The sequence below is a fragment of the Prionailurus viverrinus genome, chromosome C1 (genome assembly GCF_022837055.1).
Source record: "Prionailurus viverrinus isolate Anna chromosome C1, UM_Priviv_1.0, whole genome shotgun sequence".
In the NCBI taxonomy this organism is placed as follows: domain Eukaryota; kingdom Metazoa; phylum Chordata; class Mammalia; order Carnivora; family Felidae; genus Prionailurus; species Prionailurus viverrinus.
In genome coordinates, this window is record NC_062568.1 from 49552877 (window position 1) to 49573039 (window position 20163).

At 38.4% G+C, this 20163-nt stretch overlaps 1 protein-coding gene across 8 annotated transcripts in view; it reads left to right on the forward strand.

The window, feature by feature from the left end:
• Positions 1-17603, forward strand: part of ZNF385B (zinc finger protein 385B) — a 413030-nt gene extending 395427 nt beyond the window's left edge. For all 8 annotated transcript variants that reach the window (XM_047869625.1, XM_047869626.1, XM_047869624.1 and 5 more), the window contains 4 exons: positions 12062-12313; positions 13630-13808; positions 14616-14717; positions 16193-17603. In XM_047869625.1, coding sequence (XP_047725581.1) covers positions 12062-12313; positions 13630-13808; positions 14616-14717; positions 16193-16411 — 752 coding nt within the window. In that variant the 3' untranslated portion in view covers positions 16412-17603. The remainder of the gene's footprint in view (positions 1-12061; positions 12314-13629; positions 13809-14615; positions 14718-16192) is intronic.
• The last annotated feature ends 2560 nt before the right edge of the window (positions 17604-20163 follow it).

Here is a 20163-nt window from a genome sequence, read left to right on the forward strand (position 1 = left end):
ATTTTAGACTTACAAAATTGGCCACCTAACTTTCATGGATCCTAAGTTACTTAAAATAAATAAGCTTTTTGTTGTTGTTGTTGTTTTTAATGTAAGGACATACAGATAATGATTCTGTGAAGAGTCACTTTAATTCATAGACAATTTTCCCTGCTTCCAGGATTAGTCTAAAGGCCAAGATTTGAAAATCACATGTAAACATAATTAGGAATTAGCAAGCTTCACAGTGATCAACTGTGCTTGAAGAGGCAGTGTTTCAGGGATTTAGCTGGAGGCATGGTAATGTAGCATTAGATGTAAAGGGCTCCATCAGGATCAGCTTGACCCAATGTATAATATTTGAGTGCCCTGAGAATTTTAAAAACTAGCTTTAACTTCCATGTCTATTCTTGGTTTTTTGTGTCTCTGAGCTTGTCATATAAGTACTCTATTTTGTTTTCCACATCTGCAAAATGGCATAAGCCATATAAAGAACTCTTTCTGTTTCCAAAGGTGGTTGAGCAGCTCACCCTCAAGTGAGGGATTGAGATCAGACATTTTCCAACAAGAAGTCCTGTGACTAATAAAGCAAGTCAGCTAGCCTAGTAGGTGTTGTGACATAAACCAGCCTATACTGTTCTATGCTGGGCGATGCTTGGGGACACCTGGAATCAGATCAAATCTAAATGAGCAGTCTAGTTGGAAGGAGCTAAATAGGTGACTAGAGGACTCCAAAAGTACTGGGTCAATCTCCGGCCACCTGTCATAAACGTTATGTGCCTTGGGGATCTGGGTTGGCCATGAATGGTATCTTCAGTAAGACACAAAGTCTGCAAAATGACACCTTCAGTAATGGATATCTATTATCTAAAAGGGTGGGGAAAATTAGATAATGGCATAAGTCATAGTACTTGAAATTTCTGAACGAATATTATTGCATAAATATATCAATCATGTAATTGTTGATAACTCAAATGAATATACTGTGATGTTATTGGTTAATGACTGCTTACCACATTGCCAAAGTGGGTTGTTGAGCTACAACCATCTCATGAGTCTCCCAACATAAGAACCATAGTGTTGCTATGACTGAAACCTTGCCATGGTGACAGGGTATCAGTTTAGTTGCAAAGAGGATGGGCTATACTTTGATGATAATTTGTTTTCACATGTGCTTCATGCTTATTATTTATATGCAGGTTTATGGAGGATTCCTAATAAAGGAGATAATAAAATGTATAGATTTGTTCATTTTATCAAATCAAAAAATTTGACCTGGCACATGTACTTGTTGTTATGACTCTTTCCTAGTACATCTCAAGGATGTATTCTTAAGAGAATTGTTTCAACCTCAAATGACATTAAATATTGATTGCATATATATATCTTCAGCAACAATGATACAAGTATTTTATATACTCAGTAGTGGAAATATCTGTTCTATCTATGTTTATTTCACTGGTTATGATTTGGCCATTAACAGTGAATTTCTACTGTTTTTATTTGTGAAGCTAAAAGGCACTGCATGAATTTAACATTCCTTATTTCATCATTATTGCCCACCAATGGCTTTCTGTACACTGGGCACACAGATGAATTAGGGCATTGTTGTAGGACTCAAGAATCTCTCTATCCTGGTAATAATTTTAATTGTGAAGAAATGACAGTTAATGCAAGGTCAACATATAATTATATGAAGAGGATTATGAGAACATACGGAAGGGGAAAAGAGAGGAGATGGGCTTGGGGACTAGAGGTAGTATGATCTAGAAAGAAATTTTATAGTAATCCACAGTGAATATTGAGGGCCTAAAATGAAACAGTGGCACACAGTAGATGCTGAGTCAATGTCTGCTGGATAAGGCTGATAGAAGAAATATTTAGAAGATAATATCAATAAACTTAGGCCATTTATTACACATAGAAGCTAAGAGAAGGAAGAATTCAAGAGTTATTGATGACAGGCCTGACATACAACTAGTAAGGTCATTGATTAAAATGGGGACTGCTTGGAAGGGCCCTTATGTGGAACATATCATTCATTCAGTACCAGGCATGTTGAATTTGAAATATGCATGAAACATCTAAAAATAGATGTCCCACAGACTATTAGGGGCAAAACATCTTAAACCTGCGAGGAATGTAGAGATTTCACCTATGGATTTAGGAATCTATGTCAATGTGCTAGAAGAGGTTATTGGAATGAATTAGATCATATAACACCCAAAAGAGGACATGAGTGCAGTCTTGAGGCATGCCAACACTTAGAGGCAGGCAAAAGAACAGGAGCTGGTGAAGGGGACCTAGAGTAAGCTTAGAGAACCAGGCAAGGCCAGTGTTTGTGGGCATCAAGAGGGAAAAACATTTCAGGAAGGGACTTGTACCCAATACACGGGAAGACTGGAGAGACACCATGGGTTTTGCAAGAAGGTAAGGATAAACAGGAAGAAAGGAAGTGGAAGAACCACATCCCATGACCACTTAAGTCCTGCACCAGAGGGAAGATAGTGGAACACTCCAGCAATGAACCAAGTCAGGGAATGACTGTTGGAACATGGAGTTTTCAGCATTTTGTAAACAGAAAGAAAGAACCCAGTACAAAGAAAGTAGCCAAAACTATAGGAAAGAGAGAAGAAATGTAAAAGATAGATAGAAGTATATACCTCTTCCTCAGAGATGTAAAGAAAATAGGTGCAGACAGAAGAAAATGTAACATCAGGGACAAACTCATTCAGCTTCCTCATTTCTCTACAAAATGGGAGACCAGACATTTGCTAATAAGAGGTTGGTGATATCAGTAGGGAACTTAAGAAGGATACATTTTCCATGGGGAAGCTGACTGACTGTGTTTCTTCCCTTTAATAGAATCACTTTTTTCCCATTTGTCTGATTTATTGACCTGTTCTTCAGGTACATAACTTTTCACTATAGATGTTTCTAATTTAAGCAAATCTAATCCGTAAGATCATAGAATTTTAAAATAAGGGTATGGGATTATTGCATTGCCAAAAGAACTCTGTTTCAAAAAAAAATCTTTTAAATAGTGCATTCAAATAGTTCAAGGTCTTTTTGCACATACATTCCAGGAAAACATCTAATAAAACAAAAGGAGGTAGAGTGACTGCTGTATCTGATTGTTATCTGCAGGGTTGGTCTTTCCTTCGTGCTCTTTTAGTGCTGTCCTGCTATACTACAAATGAATATCCCTTTCTTTGTGCATCCACCAATAGAGTGATGTGCTAGCATCTGTCCATCTTTTATTACATTCTGTTTAGCAAAGAACTCCAAGGTACCAAACTGGCTTGTTCATCTTGTAGTTTGTGTGTTGCTGCCTTTTCTACCCCCTCTCCTCCAGAATCCATTAACTATCTTCATGCACTCCACTTTGAGCTTTAAAATATCTGTCATCAATTGGTGGCTTCCGTCACTTTTACTGTGTCAAACGTGTAGATAAGGAGAGGACAAATGAAGCAAGGAGTTAGGAAGAATTCTACAGTTACACCAATCAACAAACCTACAGATTTGCAATATTATTTGATTTGGGGTTTGGGGTTTTTTTTGGTCTGATACAGAGCCCTGTTGGCTTTTTAGCCTCATCTCTCTCAAGACTACATACTAGTAAGAAAGTACGTACTGTGGCTGACACCCATCAATTTCTCATTATTCAGAAAATGGGAAGATAAAACAAAGGAGAACGATTTCAGAATTCCTTATCAAAGTGAGCTAACTTGGTTTAATGAGTGTTAAGCAGTAATGTGGGCATTGCTTTGTTTTTTGCAATAATAATGAGATGCTGGACAAAGTGCTTGTGAATATAGGAAAGCATATGATCCACAGTCCTTTCACTGCATGCCTCTGTTGCTAGTTCCTCCTAGTGAAATATTAAGTATAAAAAGGAAAATGTAATTGTACAAAGAAGTGACAAGCAGTATACTTTGTGACCTCAGAAAGTACAAAGAATAATTCTCTTAAAGTTGTGTCCTTGGTTTCCTGAGCACTTTTCTCAAGTTAGGGGGGGAAAAATGAGCACAAGATTTGACCAAGCACTTCACCAAAGAAGGTATGTAATCAACCAATAAAAATAGGCAAAGGTGTTCAATTCCATTAGTCAGTAGGGAAATATGAATGAAAACCTATTCAATAAGACACCACTACACCTCCACCTGAATGGCTACAACCAAAAGGACTAATAATACACAATACTGATACCATGTGTTAGGGATGATGCAGAACAACTGGAATTCTCATGCATTGCTGGTAGGAATATAAATCAGTACAACCATTTGGGAAAACCATTTCAGAATCTATGAAAGCTAGATATATATTGATAGAGATAGGTACCTGATAGATGATAGATAGATAGATAGATAGGCAGATAAATTAGATCTATCCATCTAATGGCCCAGCAATTCTATTCCCATATATATATATATATATATATGACATAAATGAGTATTTATGTCTACCAAAAACATATATAAGAATAACCAAAAACTAAAAATATTCCAAATGTTTATCAATACTAAAATAAATAAATGGTGGCACAGTCATACAATGGAATACTCTCCAGCAATAACAATTCGAAAAAAACAAACTTCTATGTACAACATGGATGAATCTGATACACATAATGTTGAGTGAAAGAAGCCAAACACAAAAGAATACATATTGTGTGATTACACTCTTACGAAGTTCAAAAATAGGCAAAACTGATCTAAGTCGATAGAAATGAGAATGGTGGTTACCTTTGGAGGGAGTGCAAACACCAACTGATTGGGAGTTCAAGGGAGATTTCTAGGATGGTGGAAACATCTGTATATCTTAGATATCAGTATCTTGTATCTTATATTTCCCATACATCTTCTGTTTCAACAAATGTATACATATGAAGAAATTCATTAAATTTTATGTACCTTATAGTATATAAGTTACATAAGTATATAAGCAAAAAAGGAAATTAAATGGTACAGATAGGAACATTATCTACCATGTTAGTATATGTGAAAAATAAATGAGATAATGAATATAAGTTCTTAACACAGTGCGTGGGCTACAGTGAGTATTGAAATAGTGTCAGCTATTGATTTGGGATTACTATTGTTACTACTACTCTCACTGTCAGATATAACTGCCCGGAGCAATCATTAGGCTAATTTTTTGCTTTACATAAAAGTAAACTTCCCTAAATAGTATTGAGCCTCTGAATTCAGCTTCTAAGAACCATGCTCCAAACAACATTACTAGTAGTGTGTAAGAGAAAGCTTGTTATTATGGTAAAGTTTACTTCTTACTAAGGGTATGGTAAAGTTTACTTCTTACTAAGGGTAAAATTTTTTAACTCTCAAAAATGTATTTAGTTCAAGAGTTTGTTCCCTTTCAGAATTAAGAATTTTTTTAATTACTTTGAAACACAAATCATTATTAATCTAATGAAAAGATATCCAACCCCCTTATATAAAAAAAAATGAAAATCAAGTTAACAATGAGGTACTGTATTTTATCTGTCAGATTGGCAAAGGCAGTGGATAATTAGGCTGGTTAAAGGTACAGGGAAGCTGGCACCCTCTTACAGACAGAGAGCTCTAAGAGCATTAGTTTGTGCAACCATTCTGGGGTGCAGTTTGGCAACGTGCATTACAAGTTAAAACATGCTCTTTGTGCCAGTAAGTCCTCTTCAGGGTTTAGGTCCTAAGGAAATTATTGGGCAAGTGTGCAAAGATGTCTATACGCAGTACTATTTATAAAACTGATTTACTGAATATATGAATTCAGTGGAGTGCAAATATGATTGCCAGTATACTCTATTGAATATCCCTTTCTCATTCCTCAGAAATATTATCAGATATCAGAAAGTCTCATCTTATTGAAACTTTAGGCTCTTTATCCAGCTGAACACTTCCTTCTTCCTGGCTCAGGTTGGACCATGGGGAAGGCCATAGTGTGTTCTTCTCTTCTTCCCCAACCTACAATTTCTAGTTCTTGCCCGTTCCAATTGTTAGGGATAGGAGAAGGCATTAGAGAAGATAAATGAAGATAAAAGAAGGGCCAATGTTTTTGTGCTTAACGACAATCATTGATGCCCTCTGCATGGCAGGTGTCCAGATGCCCTGTCTCTCTCTCTCGAGGACCATGTGTAAGGTCTTCCTGTGGGTCTTTCAGTCCTTCCTCAGCTCCTAACACCAGAGCTCCACTCCTCAGCCTCTTACTGCCAGCATCCTAGTGATCAGCTTTCTTGTGTCAGGTACCAATAACAGAGCTCGAGCCTGACCACCTTTCAAGATGCCCTATCGACCCTAAGAAAACTCATCCAACCTTGACATGCCAAAGTGAGATTACAGGTCCTTCAGCTCCAGCTCGTCTGCCCCAACCTTCCTATCCCCTACTTCACCTGGGATGAGGGGTGGATCACTAAGGTCAGAAGTTGCCAGACTAGAAAATGAGATGCCAGTGTCTCTTCTTACATGCACTTCTGGCTTTACCACTTTGACTAGATTCAGAAACATCTAACCAGGACAGAAGCTCATGATGCCAGTGAGTCCTCCAATACTTATATAGTCTAGGGAAGTGCATGATAGGATGTTGGTAGCAGGATAAGTTTTACTGCTTCTTATAAATGCTACAAGTATGTGTCTGGGGGTCTCTTGGGGACTTTCTCTAAGATGCTGAGATATTTGATGCGAACTGCTTTCAGTTAGGGTCATGTCCTTCATTCTGAGGCAACCAAACTCCCATTCAGTATCTTTTTAACATTGTAAGAGTGCAAACCAGAAGTAACCCAAATAACAAAAGATTATTTAGATAAATTATAGTACATCCATATAGGTAAATATCATTTGTTATAAATCATGATCCAATTCTACATTTACTGACATGGAAAGATATTTTTGATTTATTGCCATTTGAAAAATGTGAGTTACAGCATGTTTCCATCTATTCACATGTAGTATTGTGTAAATTGTGAAGTAACAGGTATCATTTTAATAATCTAGGTCAAGTGTTGGCAGACTACTACCTAAGAGCTAAATCTAGTGTGCTTGCCTACTTTCGTAAATAAAGTTTTGTTAGATCACAGCCATACTGGTGGCTGCTTTCCTGCTATCGTAGCAAAGCTTAGTAGCTGCAATAATATGGCCCACGAAGCCTAATATGTTTACAGAAAACTATGCTGACTTATTATAGGTGATGGAATCATGGGTGATTTTTTTTCTTTTTTTTTTTTTGTCTGACTTTATTTTCTACATTGAGCATACATTTATTGTGTAAATCATGTATCTATTATTAAACCATTGAAACCTGATTAGAAAAAACTTATATTGGGGCTCCTGGGTGGCGCAGTCGGTTAAGCGTCCGACTTCAGCCGGGTCACGATCTCGCGGTCCGTGAGTTCGAGCCCCGCGTCGGGCTCTGGGCTGATGGCTCAGAGCCTGGAGCCTGTTTCCGAATCTGTGTCTCCATCTCTCTCTGCCCCTTGCCCGTTCATGCTCTGTCTCTCTCTGTCCCCAAAATAAATAAACGTTGGAAAAAAAAATTAAAAAAAAAAAGAAAAAACTTATATTAATAATATTAAGCTGAAGATTAAACCTTGTAAGCAGACTCCTAAAAATTGGATTATAGCTTCCAAAGTTACCCTGCAAAATATATATATATTGATCTATAATGTAGTTAGAATACTATTTTGATTGTTTTTAAATTAAGACCTATATATGGACATGAGTCTTCTTGTTACCAACAGGATTAGTTTCTGAAAACTGCTTTTAGACGTTCACACGTACTGAGGCACCTGAGTGACTCAGTCAGTTAAGCATCCAACTCTTGATTTAGGCTTAGGTCATGATATTGCAATTGGTAAGTTACAGCCCCGCAGCAGGCTCTGTGCTGTTAGCTCTGTGCTGTTAGCTCAGGATTCTGTCTCCCTCTCTCTCTGTCCCTCCCCTGCTTGCTCTCTCTCTCTCCAAATAAAAATAAACTTAAAAATAAAGAATTCCCATGTTCTTTTCATCATCTGTGTTGGCTTATTAGTCCCCTGAGCCTGTGTTTCAGGAATATAGTGCTAAGTTTGAGGAATAGGTGGGTTAACCTGAGTAAAGTTTTGTTGTAAAAAATAACTATGATAAATAAATAGTGAAGACTGATTTCCTTCACATGGTTTATCAAGTAGATATGAAAACAGTTCCAAAACGAGAGGTTTTCAAAATGCTTAGAACTTTGGAAAATAAGGGAATCAATGTGGATCACCACTTTGAAGAATTAAATTCACTTGGATGCATAAATTACAGACATTTGTTACAAAGGGTAATTCTGATGTAGCTAAGCAAATTTTGCTTCCCAGTCCTGTAGGATGAAACCTTAAAAAGGCGTTTAAGTAATCAGAAAATAATGAAGACAGTCAGAAGAACCTGCTAATTAACATTAGGTGAGGGAATACTTGAAAATAGAATTCATATTAACCAGAAGTTCCAGATGACATGCATCTTTATTAAAAGAAACAGAAGTAAACAATACATTAATTAAACTTCCAAATACACAAAATAAGGAGGCTTTAAAAATGCCAATAAGTAGGGGCGCCTGGGTGGCGCAGTCGGTTAAGCGTCCGACTTCAGCCAGGTCACGATCTCGCGCTCCGTGAGTTCGAGCCCCGCGTCGGGCTCTGGGCTGATGGCTCGGAGCCTGGAGCCTGTTTCCAATTCTGTGTCTCCCCCTCTCTCTGCCCCTCCCCCGTTCATGCTAGGTCTCTCTCTGTCCCAAAAATAAATAAACGTTGAAAAAAAAAATTTTAAAAAAATGCCAATAAGGAAAGAATAATATATAGAATAAATAAAGAATTAATAATATAATGGATTTTGATAAAAATATAAAACAAAATGAGAAATAATAAAATTAGGCTTCAAAGCTTATAAATTTACACATCCAGAAAGAATGCCAAAATTTAAATCTATTATTGCTTAGTGGTTTTAGGATCTATTTCATTAACTAGCTAGTCTCAATCCAATGGCAGAATTTCCTCAATATGATGGAACCATTTACACATTGTCAAAGCAAAATTGATACCTACTATTCACAAAGATTAAGACTCTGGCCTACCTAGAGGATAAAAACTAAAACATAATTTATGTAAATGTTAAATATACCATATGTCTTAATATTTTTAAAGGAAAATGGCCTCCCTTGGCATCCATTTTACTAGTTTTAAGATATTCTCTACCTTCTGATTCAATTCACCTTTATAATATCTCTCATTACACCTGTTGCCATCATCTATGCTGAACTAGTAGGTATTCAAGCAAACCCCAAGTTTTCCAACACCTAAGCATTTCCTTATGTTTCCACCTGTAAGCATTCACTTCCTACTCTTTCTCACCTTATTCTATTCTTATCTAAATCTCACCTGCAAAATCTGGCCAAAATATCACTTCCTTTATGAAGAATGTCTCTTTCTTCCTAACCAGAAGAAATCACTTCCTGCTCCAAGCTCTCATAAATTAGAGATCTCTGAATGACTATCTCATTTCCCCTGCTAACCTTTAATTTTCTTAAAGTCTATACCTACTTTATTTACTATTCTCTTCAGTGTCTAGCACATTGTCAGTAATTAGCATTTTGCTAATATTCATTTGTTAATGAATAAATGACCTCTTCTGAAAAGGAGATACAGAAAGGAAATCTGTTTAATTTTTCTTAAAGAAATAGGAATAAAGAGGAAAAAAATAATTTTGTCCATATTCTCAATGTAACCTGAATAATTTGTTGAAGAGGATAGATATTTTCATTTAAGGCAAATATGCCTTAAAACTAAACAAAGCAAGACTTTATCACATCTCCAGTGACCATTATATGCCTTTTATAATGTTAATGCCATATGAAGTCCACCCTCTGTGCAGGAAGATTAATACACTACCCAGTGAATAGTTAGAGAAAACATCATGCTCATTTATGCCACCTACCAATCTGTGGGACATTATTCAATTTTGATGAGCCTTAGTTTTCTCGTCTTTAAGATAGGAATGACTGGGATGCCTGGGTGACTCACTTGGTTAAGTGTCCGTGTCTTGTTTTAGGCTCAGGTTATGATCTCACAGTTTGTGGGATCAAGCTCCTGCTTGAGATTTCTCTCTCTTCCTCTCTCTCTCTCAAAATAAATAAATAAACTTTAAAAAATAAAAAAAAACAAGATAGGACTAATTATTTTCAGCCCTACCTATTTCACAAGTTTGTTATGAGAGATAATAAGATAATGTAAGCGATAGCACTTTGTAAGTTGTACCGTTCTATAAAACTGTTAGAACATATGAGGGAGACCAATATAAGGGACAATAAAATAAATATGAATAAGAGAGAGAATGAGTAAATGACTAAAACAGGTCAGATTCCTTAGGTCAAATTTATATGAAAATATTTTACCATGCAATAATTTAAGTTTCCATCACAAGAAACAGAGTAATTCCATAGGAGCAAATGTTAAGATTACTGAATTATTTCACTGCTTTGTGAATTCTATAAAATTGGAAAATCAATCTAAGGGATCCTTATAGGTGAGGGAATTCTAAGCCAGAAATAATCTTCAATCTAATTAACTTAGTATTACCATTTAGGAAGATTGATTTTAGTCCCTTCTCTCATACTGTGGAGGTCTGTTTAGTAAAAGTCTAAGATCTTTTCCATCATACTTTATGGCATCCTGAAGTCTTAATAAACTTGCTGGAAAGGAATATATAGATTGTGAAACCCAAGGATAAAAAGAGATCTGAGCATTCACTTATTCCAAACACCATCCAGATCTGGAATTCAGCTATAGAATCTGCTAGTCTTGACCCAGATGGATCCAATGCAGGAAGAGGATGGGAATGAACTGTTGATACCTAAATCAAACACATAGAAATATGATCTGCTGGTATTTTTGGTGTATATGTAAGTGCTGGCTTTGCCCCATATGCAGAACAGACACACACTATCAGGTTGCTGTTCCCCTACTCACTCCTTCCCTCTTGGTGATCCAGGCCCATGGTACACAGTTCCAAGTTAGCTAAGGCAATTAACAAATAAGTGTTAGTTTTCATTTCCTTCTTCTCTTAATACGAGTTTATCAGCGTATCTATAAACATTTTCTAAAAGCACCGGCTCTACTCAGCTTACATGTGTGATGGATTGGGCTGTTGCCTATGAAGTTCCAGTTTCTTTCCCAAAGGGGCCACTGAATAGAACCTGTGTTGAATAGCAAATGAACCCCGACGAGTTAGATTCTGTTAAAGTCACTCTGATCCTTCTTATAGCTTGCACCATGGGCCTTGAGAATTGTAAGCATTTAGTAGCTACATGATCAAAATGTCAAGATGTCTGTAAATGATTTGGCTAATCCTCATTATTGTGCTTCTGGTTAATCTCATTCCTTAGAATTTATGACTTAGGGATGGATGGCTGACTCAGGAGCATGCAACTCTTGATCTCAGGGTCATGAGTTTGAGCCCCACGTTGGGGGTAGAATTTACTGAAAAGAAAAATCTTATAATTTAGACTGGCAGTATTAAGTACAATGAATGAAATCTTTGCATCTTGTATTTTAGATAAATCACTTTGCCATTCGAAGAGCAGCAAAAACTTAACTAATCATAACCAAAATTAACCATATGTCTTCCCTCACCTATACCCCAACACCCCAATGTTAAAATTTTAACCTGGTATAAAAATTGAGTTTTAGCTTTATATTTATGTCCTAATTAAAGCATGAATAGTCAAATGAAACTACCATTGACTAATGACTTATTTCATGTTACCATCATATCATGTAACCGTATTGGAAGGTAGTTGGTTTTCCTATATATTAAAGACCTCTCTGGAGCATAATTTACAACCGAAGGCTATCAGAAAGTTACCTGCTGCCAGTGGGAGAAAAAAGTCATGTTTCATAAGTCATCATATTCTTGGGGTGAGCTTATATTGGAAATTGATGGCATGGAGCTATTTTTCAATCTGGAGATTAAAACTACACCTAACAATCAAATTTCTAGTTTTAATTCCTTTTACATTAATTTGTCTGTGTTTATACCATGTACAAAGCTTTAATACGATCTTTCTGTGTCTCTCTTAGAAGATAAAGGGAAGTTAAAAGTCAACAGTTCCAGTCAGCCATCAAGCTCTGAAGGTGGCTCATTTCTCCTCAAATCAGGCACAACACCCCTGCCACCTGGAGCAGCCACTTCTCCCTCAAAGAGCACGAATGGAGCTCCCGGTACCTGTACCGTTCCTGAATCAGAAGAAGAAAAAGCCAAAAAATTACTGTATTGTTCACTATGCAAAGTGGCTGTGAACTCCCTGTCACAGCTAGAGGCACACAACACAGGTTAGCAGCTATCGTTTGAATTTAAATAATGTTTGTAACAAAACCAACCTTTCCCTTCAGAATACCGTATCTTTTGTTGTTCAAACGTTGGGTTTGTTCAACGTCTTCTCCGCTTTTTTGATTCAAAAGACTGATTTTAAGAAAAGTATGATATGATAACTTTGGAAACAGCAGGCAAAAGCTTAAAGCAAGTTGAAGATAAAACTTATTCTGTTCTTTATTTTCTCAAAAGCATCTAATATTTCCCAAAACTCATTATGATGAAGTGACAGAGATGAAGATAAATATCTATGCACAATGTTCACTGCAACACACTTAGGAAAAAAAGGGGGAAACAATTTAAAAGTCCCTCAGTAGGGAAATGTCGAATAAACTATAGGAACCCAATATGAGAGTATATATTACTCAGTCATTAAAATGTAATTACTTTATGGGGCGCCTGGATGGCTCAGTCAGTTGAGCGTCCGACTTCGGCTCACGTCATGATCTTGTGGCTTGTAAGTTTGAGCCCTGTGTCGGGCTCTAGCTTGGAGCCTGGAGCCTGCTTCAGATTCTGTGTCTCCCTCTCTCTTTGACCCTCCCATGCTCACGCTCTGTCTCTCTCTGTCTCTCAATAATAAATAAACGTTAAAAAAATTTTTTTAATGTAATTATTTTAAAAAGTATATGATTTGCTATGTGAAATTTTCAGGATATTTAACTAGTATGATCCCAATTTTGAAAAAAATATATACCTTTAATATACAAGCAAAACAAAACCTGAAGAAAAAACTAAACTGAAGGGCACCTGGGTGGCTCAGTCGGTTAAGTGTCCGACTTCAGCTCAGGTCATGATCTCACGGTTAGTGGGTTCAATACCCGCGTCAGGCTCTGTGCTGACAGCTCAGAGCCTGGAGCCTGCTCAGATTCTGTCTCCCTCTCTCTGTCCCTCCCTCCTGCTTGCGCTCTGTCTCTCAAAAATAAGTAAGATGTTAAAAAAAAATTTTTTTAACTAAAATGATAACAGTGGTAATCTCTGAGTGGTGAAAACATAGAATCTTTATTTTCTTTATGCTTCTGTATATTTTCCATATTTTCCTTCTAATGGACTCATGTTTTCCCATTTTTTACAACGAAAACGTGTCCAATAAGCAGCATTATTGTTTATAATAAATAAAAAGTATTTGTAATCAGCATTAAAATGATTATTTTTTTTAAAAAAGCAATGAGAAATTCATCCTGAAGATAAACTTCTCAAGGGTAAGAAAACAAAGAGCTGTTCATAGATGTATTCTGTTCTTCAATAGCTATTTACCATATGTCTCTTTCTGTTTTAGGATCTAAACACAAGACCATGGTGGAAGCTCGTAATGGGGCTGGTCCAATTAAGTCCTATCCTAGACCTGGATCAAGATTAAAGATGCAGAATGGCAGTAAGGGGTCAGGACTACAAAATAAGACATTTCATTGTGAAATCTGTGATGTTCATGTTAATTCAGAAATTCAACTCAAACAGGTAATGTATCCTGAATTAATTAGTATCCGCTGTTGTTTGGGTCACCACTTGATTTTGTATCTAATCTATGTAATGGTTCTCACTATGCTCACAGATAAATTTACTAACCTTTATATGAGGCACACAAGATACAACATGCAGATGCTAACGAAAGAAAAAGCACCAAATACTTACGTACCCATAAAAGTGGGTACTTTTACTGTAAGTCAGATCCAGGATAGGTGTTAGGGACAGATAAGCACAGCAGTCATCTGGAGCTTGTAGTCAAGCAGGAACTTCTGGAAGGCAAGATGTTCAGCCTGTCTTTCAAAGACCCAAAATCTGTTTATGGAGACAGATTCATTAGTCATGGCAGTAACAACAGGCAAAGCAGGGTAAGTACTACAGAGAAAGGAAAGGAATAGAGGCATTACAATTGGGGGGGTGGGGTGCAGGGAGGGCACCTGGGTGGCTCAGTTGGTTAAACGTCCAACTTTGGCTCAGGTCATGATCTCATGATTCTTGAATTTGAGCCCCACATCGGACTGTCTACTGCCAGCACAGAGCCCACGGATCCTGTGTCTCCCTCTCTCTTTGAAACTCCCCTGCTTGTGCTCTCAATCTCTCTCTATCAAAAATAAACATTAAAAAAAAATTGAGTGGGGAGCAAGTCTTAATTTCAAGAGCACAGTGATCTTATTCAAACCACCTTGGAACTGTGGACTTAGAACCGGGAATGGAGTGACCAGCTATCTCTATCTAGGAGTTATATTTTACGTGGAATAAAGCTCACATTTAGATTCAGCTAATGCATCAAACTTTTTTCAGCACATTTCTAGCCGAAGGCATAAGGATCGAGTTGCAGGGAAGCCACTGAAGCCGAAATACAGCCCTTACAACAAACTCCAGCGGAGCCCGAGCATTTTAGCAGTAAGTTCACCTCACCTGCTCACCTGTTTTGTGGGTTTGCCTTGCTGGCTTGGGCAGGGACTGTGGTTTAGGAGGGTCTAGCGACTAATTGGTCCTGAAAGGTTTTGAATTTAAATAGCCCTCACAGACAGAAGTTTTAGGATGAACTGCTTAGTCCCTGCTGTAGGGCACCTTGAAGGAAGCTTCTTTACAGAAGAGAAACTGAACCTCTTTAGAAGCTAATCCCTTACTCATTACCAGGAACCTTTTCCAAAAGGCTGCCTTCTTTAGCTTATAAAGAAAAATAAAGGCTCAGGAACAAAAACAAGTAATGCCTGAGGAATCCTGGAATGTGCTGTACCTGGGAAGAGGGCTTGCTTTCCTAAAACAAAACTCCATTTAATGCCTTCTCCCTTTCTAGAGGGCTCTCCCTCTTCTCCCTCCTCCATCTCCCCTCTCCACCCCCACGTGCCCCTGCCTCCAGAAATTAAAGTGAGTGTTTATATTACTCTCTTTCCTTGTCTAGCAGGCATGCTGGTATTCAGCCTGTCCTACCTGCTCTCAATATGTGTTGTTTTCACTTTCTTTGCAAAAATACCCAGGGGCGCCAGCAATAGATGTCATATAAATACCCAGATGGATGGATTTCATAATCTCCCTGGGATTTAGCCCAGTGTGGCATTCCATTTGAGGTTGAAACCGGATTGGCCAGCTGGAGGCGATGCTCCCAGCTTCTGCAAAGTCTCCATCTGATGCTGCAAGCAGGTGTTACCTGCATTAAACAAATCCAGTGTGCAAAAGAGAGAAATTAAGGATTTCTCCTGATTGCAAAAGAGAGAAATTAAGGATTGATTTCTGACTTTATAGGAAAGTTCCACCTTGGGGTTCCTTTAAATAGAGAACGTTTCTGGTGCACTTACAATCATTTCCAACGACAGAAATTTGAGTGGGTTGCAGTTTTTCAGAGATCACCCTTTAAGTGGCCAGAGAGAGGGGTGTAAACTGACTGTTTTCATGACTTTTAACGAGTCCCTCATGTCTTGAACCCCAGTTAGCTCACCCTGTGCGGCTCTTCAAAGAGAAGTGAAAGGTCACGCATATTCTCAAAAACAAAACAAAACAACCCTCTCAAGGCTGCACTGTGGTTTAGGACAAGTCAGAATTTTAAACTGAGCTCCATTATTTAAGCAGGAAACCTTCTGGGTATGTTTGCTTGTTCTTTGTGAGAAGCAGCATAAAATAGCTTTAGTATCTACTCAGAGAGGCCCTCCGGTGTCCTCCGTGTCCTCGGGACCCAGGGGCAAAGGCCCCCCAAAAAAGAGCTGAAATGGAAACAGATCAAAGTAAAGGTACGCCCAGAGCCTTTGCAACCAGCTTTGTGAACCTAATTTCTTGACTTCCGAGAGTAAAGATTTTTATAATGTGACTTCTCAACGTCCGTGTCGCTCACTCAACACACTATCCCCACCCCGTCCCTGGTTTTCTCCCTCCGCTAGGCAAAACTTGCATTCCAGAAAGACATGATGAAGCCTTTGGCCCCGGCCTTCCTGTCGTCGCCCCTGGCGGCGGCGGCGGCGGTGTCGTCGGCGCTGTCGCTGCCGCCCCGGCCGTCGGCGTCGCTGTTCCAGGCGCCGGCCATACCTCCCGCCCTGCTGCGGCCGGGCCACGGGCCCATCCGCGCCACGCCCGCCTCCATCCTGTTCGCGCCCTACTGACCGCCGCCCGTCCGCCCCGCGGCGCGCCACCCCGGCCCCGACTCCAAAGACTAAGAAATCACTAGGCTCCAGAGTGCTTTTAGGGACCGCTCCCGAAATTAGGGATCTGAGCAGCACAGGCTTTGTCCCCCCGTTCTCCACCCACCCCCCACCCCCTGCCGACCTCGATTTGTGTATCTGAGATATTTGGTTTCTTGCAAATGTATCGGTCAGAAAAAAATATATATCTATATCTATATACCATCCTCTGACTATTTTCCCATGGGTGTGATCTGGCTTAGAAACGATAAGGAATCTTTTCCTGACAGACTTGAAAACTAGGGTCTTCTCCCACGTCTGTAAATAACTCTGGAATCCAACTGAGCACATTCTAGTGTGGAACAAAAATAGATGAACACAAGTGCTTGCTTGTGGATCCCATCTTACCAACGGATCACAACGTTTTCCTTCATGGTGTACTATTGTTGACAGGGATTGTGTACTGTTTTAGACCCAAGTACTGTTGTATCCTGTGTAGTACTAGATCTGTATCTCTTGTCTGAATTCAACATTTTTTTAGTCGCTGTGTAAATGTTAGGAAGCAAAGTAGCTTGAATTCTCTCTAAGAGAACAAAAGATAATGTATTTTCTTTATTTCACGTTTCATTTGGTGATATTGAAAAGAACTAGAAAGCCATATAACATAGCTATAATTACTGTTTGCTATTTTTGTTTAACTTATTTTGTAGCTTCCTCACGAGTTTGAGTTGCTAAGCAAATGTATACAACCAGAAAAAGAGCTTCCTCAATTGCACATTCTTGCACCTCTCGTGCATTCTGCAAGGAGACAATGAATCCATGTATTTCTATGTAATTATCTTCTTCATTTTTAACCTGTTTTCATTTGTTAACGATGCTACATAATTTTGTGGCTCCCTAATGCAATAATGTACAGAAGATTAAAAAAAATTTATAATTGAACAATTTGTCTTTCTGTTCACTGAATATGTTGCAGGTCTCGCTCCCATGCCCCCCCTTTCTAAACTGATATCAACAAGACTGGAATGTTTGTGGTATCAGGGGCAAGAGGCATCATAAAACAACAAAATAGAGTGAACTCTTTTAGAGCATCTATATCTGCAATCTGTAAATGGTAAAATGTCTGTGTATTTTTTTAAATGTACCTTTTCAATAAAAGTACAAAAAATAAAAATCTGTTTGTGTTTTCAAAGTTCGTTTCTCCTGAGACACCTCCAATTTGAAATCATCTGATGAATGATTTTCAGTAGGTGCAAAGATTGCTCCTAACGTATTTAGCATTTTCAGCTCTTATTCGAAGCATTTTTATTTGTCATGTTTATTCATTACTGTTCACAGCATCTGCACGATGCAAGACTTTACTGCTCTTTTCCCTCTGAATCCCTAAGAAGTCGGGCCAATCATAGTAGTAGCCTGATAAAAATTTGTGACTCTGATTTTTTTTAACCTGCTGTAAAGTCTTCTAAATCCCTAACCCATCTTTCATTTGTGTCCGAGGCATTTGTGATCTCCTTCCGTTCCACTCCAACCCCTTTTCCCATCAGCCCTTTTTTTTTCTTCCACCTCATTCTAAGTATAAAGATCAATATGTCACTATTTGTCCTGGTTATCTATCTATTGCTGCTTAATGAACTACTCCAAAACTTAGTGGCTTAAAATAACAACCATCTTATTATATTGTGATTTCAGGGGTCAAGAACTCCAGCCAGGCTTGGCTGGGCTGTTCTATTCCTGGAGGCATCAATATGAAGTCTGTTGGTAATACTCAGTGGGTGGGGGAGGCTGGTCTGGAGGCCCAAGATGGCTTCACTCACATGTGTGCCTTGATGGAGATGGCTAAAAGTATGAACTCTATTGGAACAGTTACCAGAGGACCTGCACATGGCCTCTCCAGCTATGTGGTCTCAAGCAATTACATAGTAACTCAGGGCTCCTAGACAGAGAGTACTTCAAGAGGCCTGGGTGAAAGTCAAAAAGCTTCTTATAAAATTGTCTCAGGACACCTGGGTGGCTCAGTTGGTTAAGTGGCTGACTTTGGCTCAGGTCATGATCTCTTGGTTCACAAGTTCGAGTCCCATGTCAGGCTCTATGCTGACAGCTCAGAGCCTGGAGCCTGCTTTGGATTCTGTGTCTCCCTCTCTCTCTGCCCCTCCCCTGCTCATGCTCTGTCTCTCCCTCTCTCAAAAATAAACATTAAAAAAAAATTTTTAAGTACAAAATTGTCTCAATACTCCCAGCATGTCACTTATGCTGCATTCTACTGATCGAGCAAGTCACGGAGGCCAATCCAGATTCAAGGAGAAGGAAAGTATTCACTTTTCAATGTGAAAAAGAGCAAAGACTGGCCATTTTTAATCTACCACTCTGTCACAGAATTTTGAGGGGAGTGGTAACAAAGCTATGACAGAGCCCCTTTCCCCCCCCCCCCACCTTAAGTCTAAACCATACCATTCTTTAAAATGAGAAGAATTGGGGTGGAGCGGGACCTCAATTCTCATTTCTAAGAAGTTAAAGCCAGTGGATGACAGTACAGCTGTGATATATGGCTATAGGCTTCCTTAATCAAAGAGTTTATCCAATTGTTTAAAGATTGTTGGCCTTAATATTCTAGACTTATAATTAAGTTAGTGTTAGAGTCTATTAGAATTCCAGTTTGACATTCAGAACTTGAGTTTCTTTTTTTTCTTCTTTTTTTTTTTAATATGACTCATTTGAACTCTATACTAGTTACACTAAACCACGGTTGGACCTTCAAACATAGCTTAGAAACATCATGCTCTGAAGAAAATGTGTTTCAGTTTAACACTTAGGAGAATTTTTTTATGGACTCCAACAGCAATTATATTTCATTTTCCTCTATCTCATTAATGTTTACTGCCGTCCTCAAAAAATTTTAAATGTCAATATTTAAATAGACCCAGGAATTTGCTGATTAGATTTATAGTTAAAGATTTTGAAAAATCACCTCGGGGAGGAAGTACAAAAGAAGAGCGATTAATTAAAATGCCTGCCTCCCAAAGAAGCCAGGAGTAGCTTCAAGTAATGATGTATAAAGCACTATCAAACAGATATATCGTATCCACCCTGATTCTGAGGTGGCAGAGTGGGTCAGTCCTGAGGGATGTGCACATTTGAACTCATAGCCCTTCCTACGCCATTTTTAGTGGGGAAAGACTACCACTCTACCCCTCCACTAATTGGGAAACTTAAAAAATGTGCTGCTTACTCTGACCTAGCCCAGTTCTGGTCTCTGTAGAGTATGAAAATTGATCTCAGATAGAATTTCCAGATAAAATACAAGATACCTAGTTAAATTTGAATTTCAGGTCAATGAGGAATCATTTTTAATAGAATATTTTAGTCATTTTAGTAAGGTATTGCACATAGTATAAGTGTGTCTCAGAAATAAAGGATGCAGTATTGGGGATGTACTTATAATAAAGAAAATCTCTGTTGTTTATCTGAAATTCAAATTTAAGCCTGTAGTTTTATTTGCTAAATCTGGCAACCCTGGTCTCAAGAGTACTCCTCTTCATCTCAAGCACCATGATTCTTCAGGAAAGAAGTCACCTCTTGGGTATTCACAACTAAATAACAAGCTTTTAAAGGCCCATTGTGAGGTGTACTCACAAATAGGCAGAGGAAAGAACCTGCAGTAAATAAAAGAAAATGATATATGGACACTGGATAGGACCCAGACATGGGAAAAGGTAGCCACAGATGCCCCTTTCCGA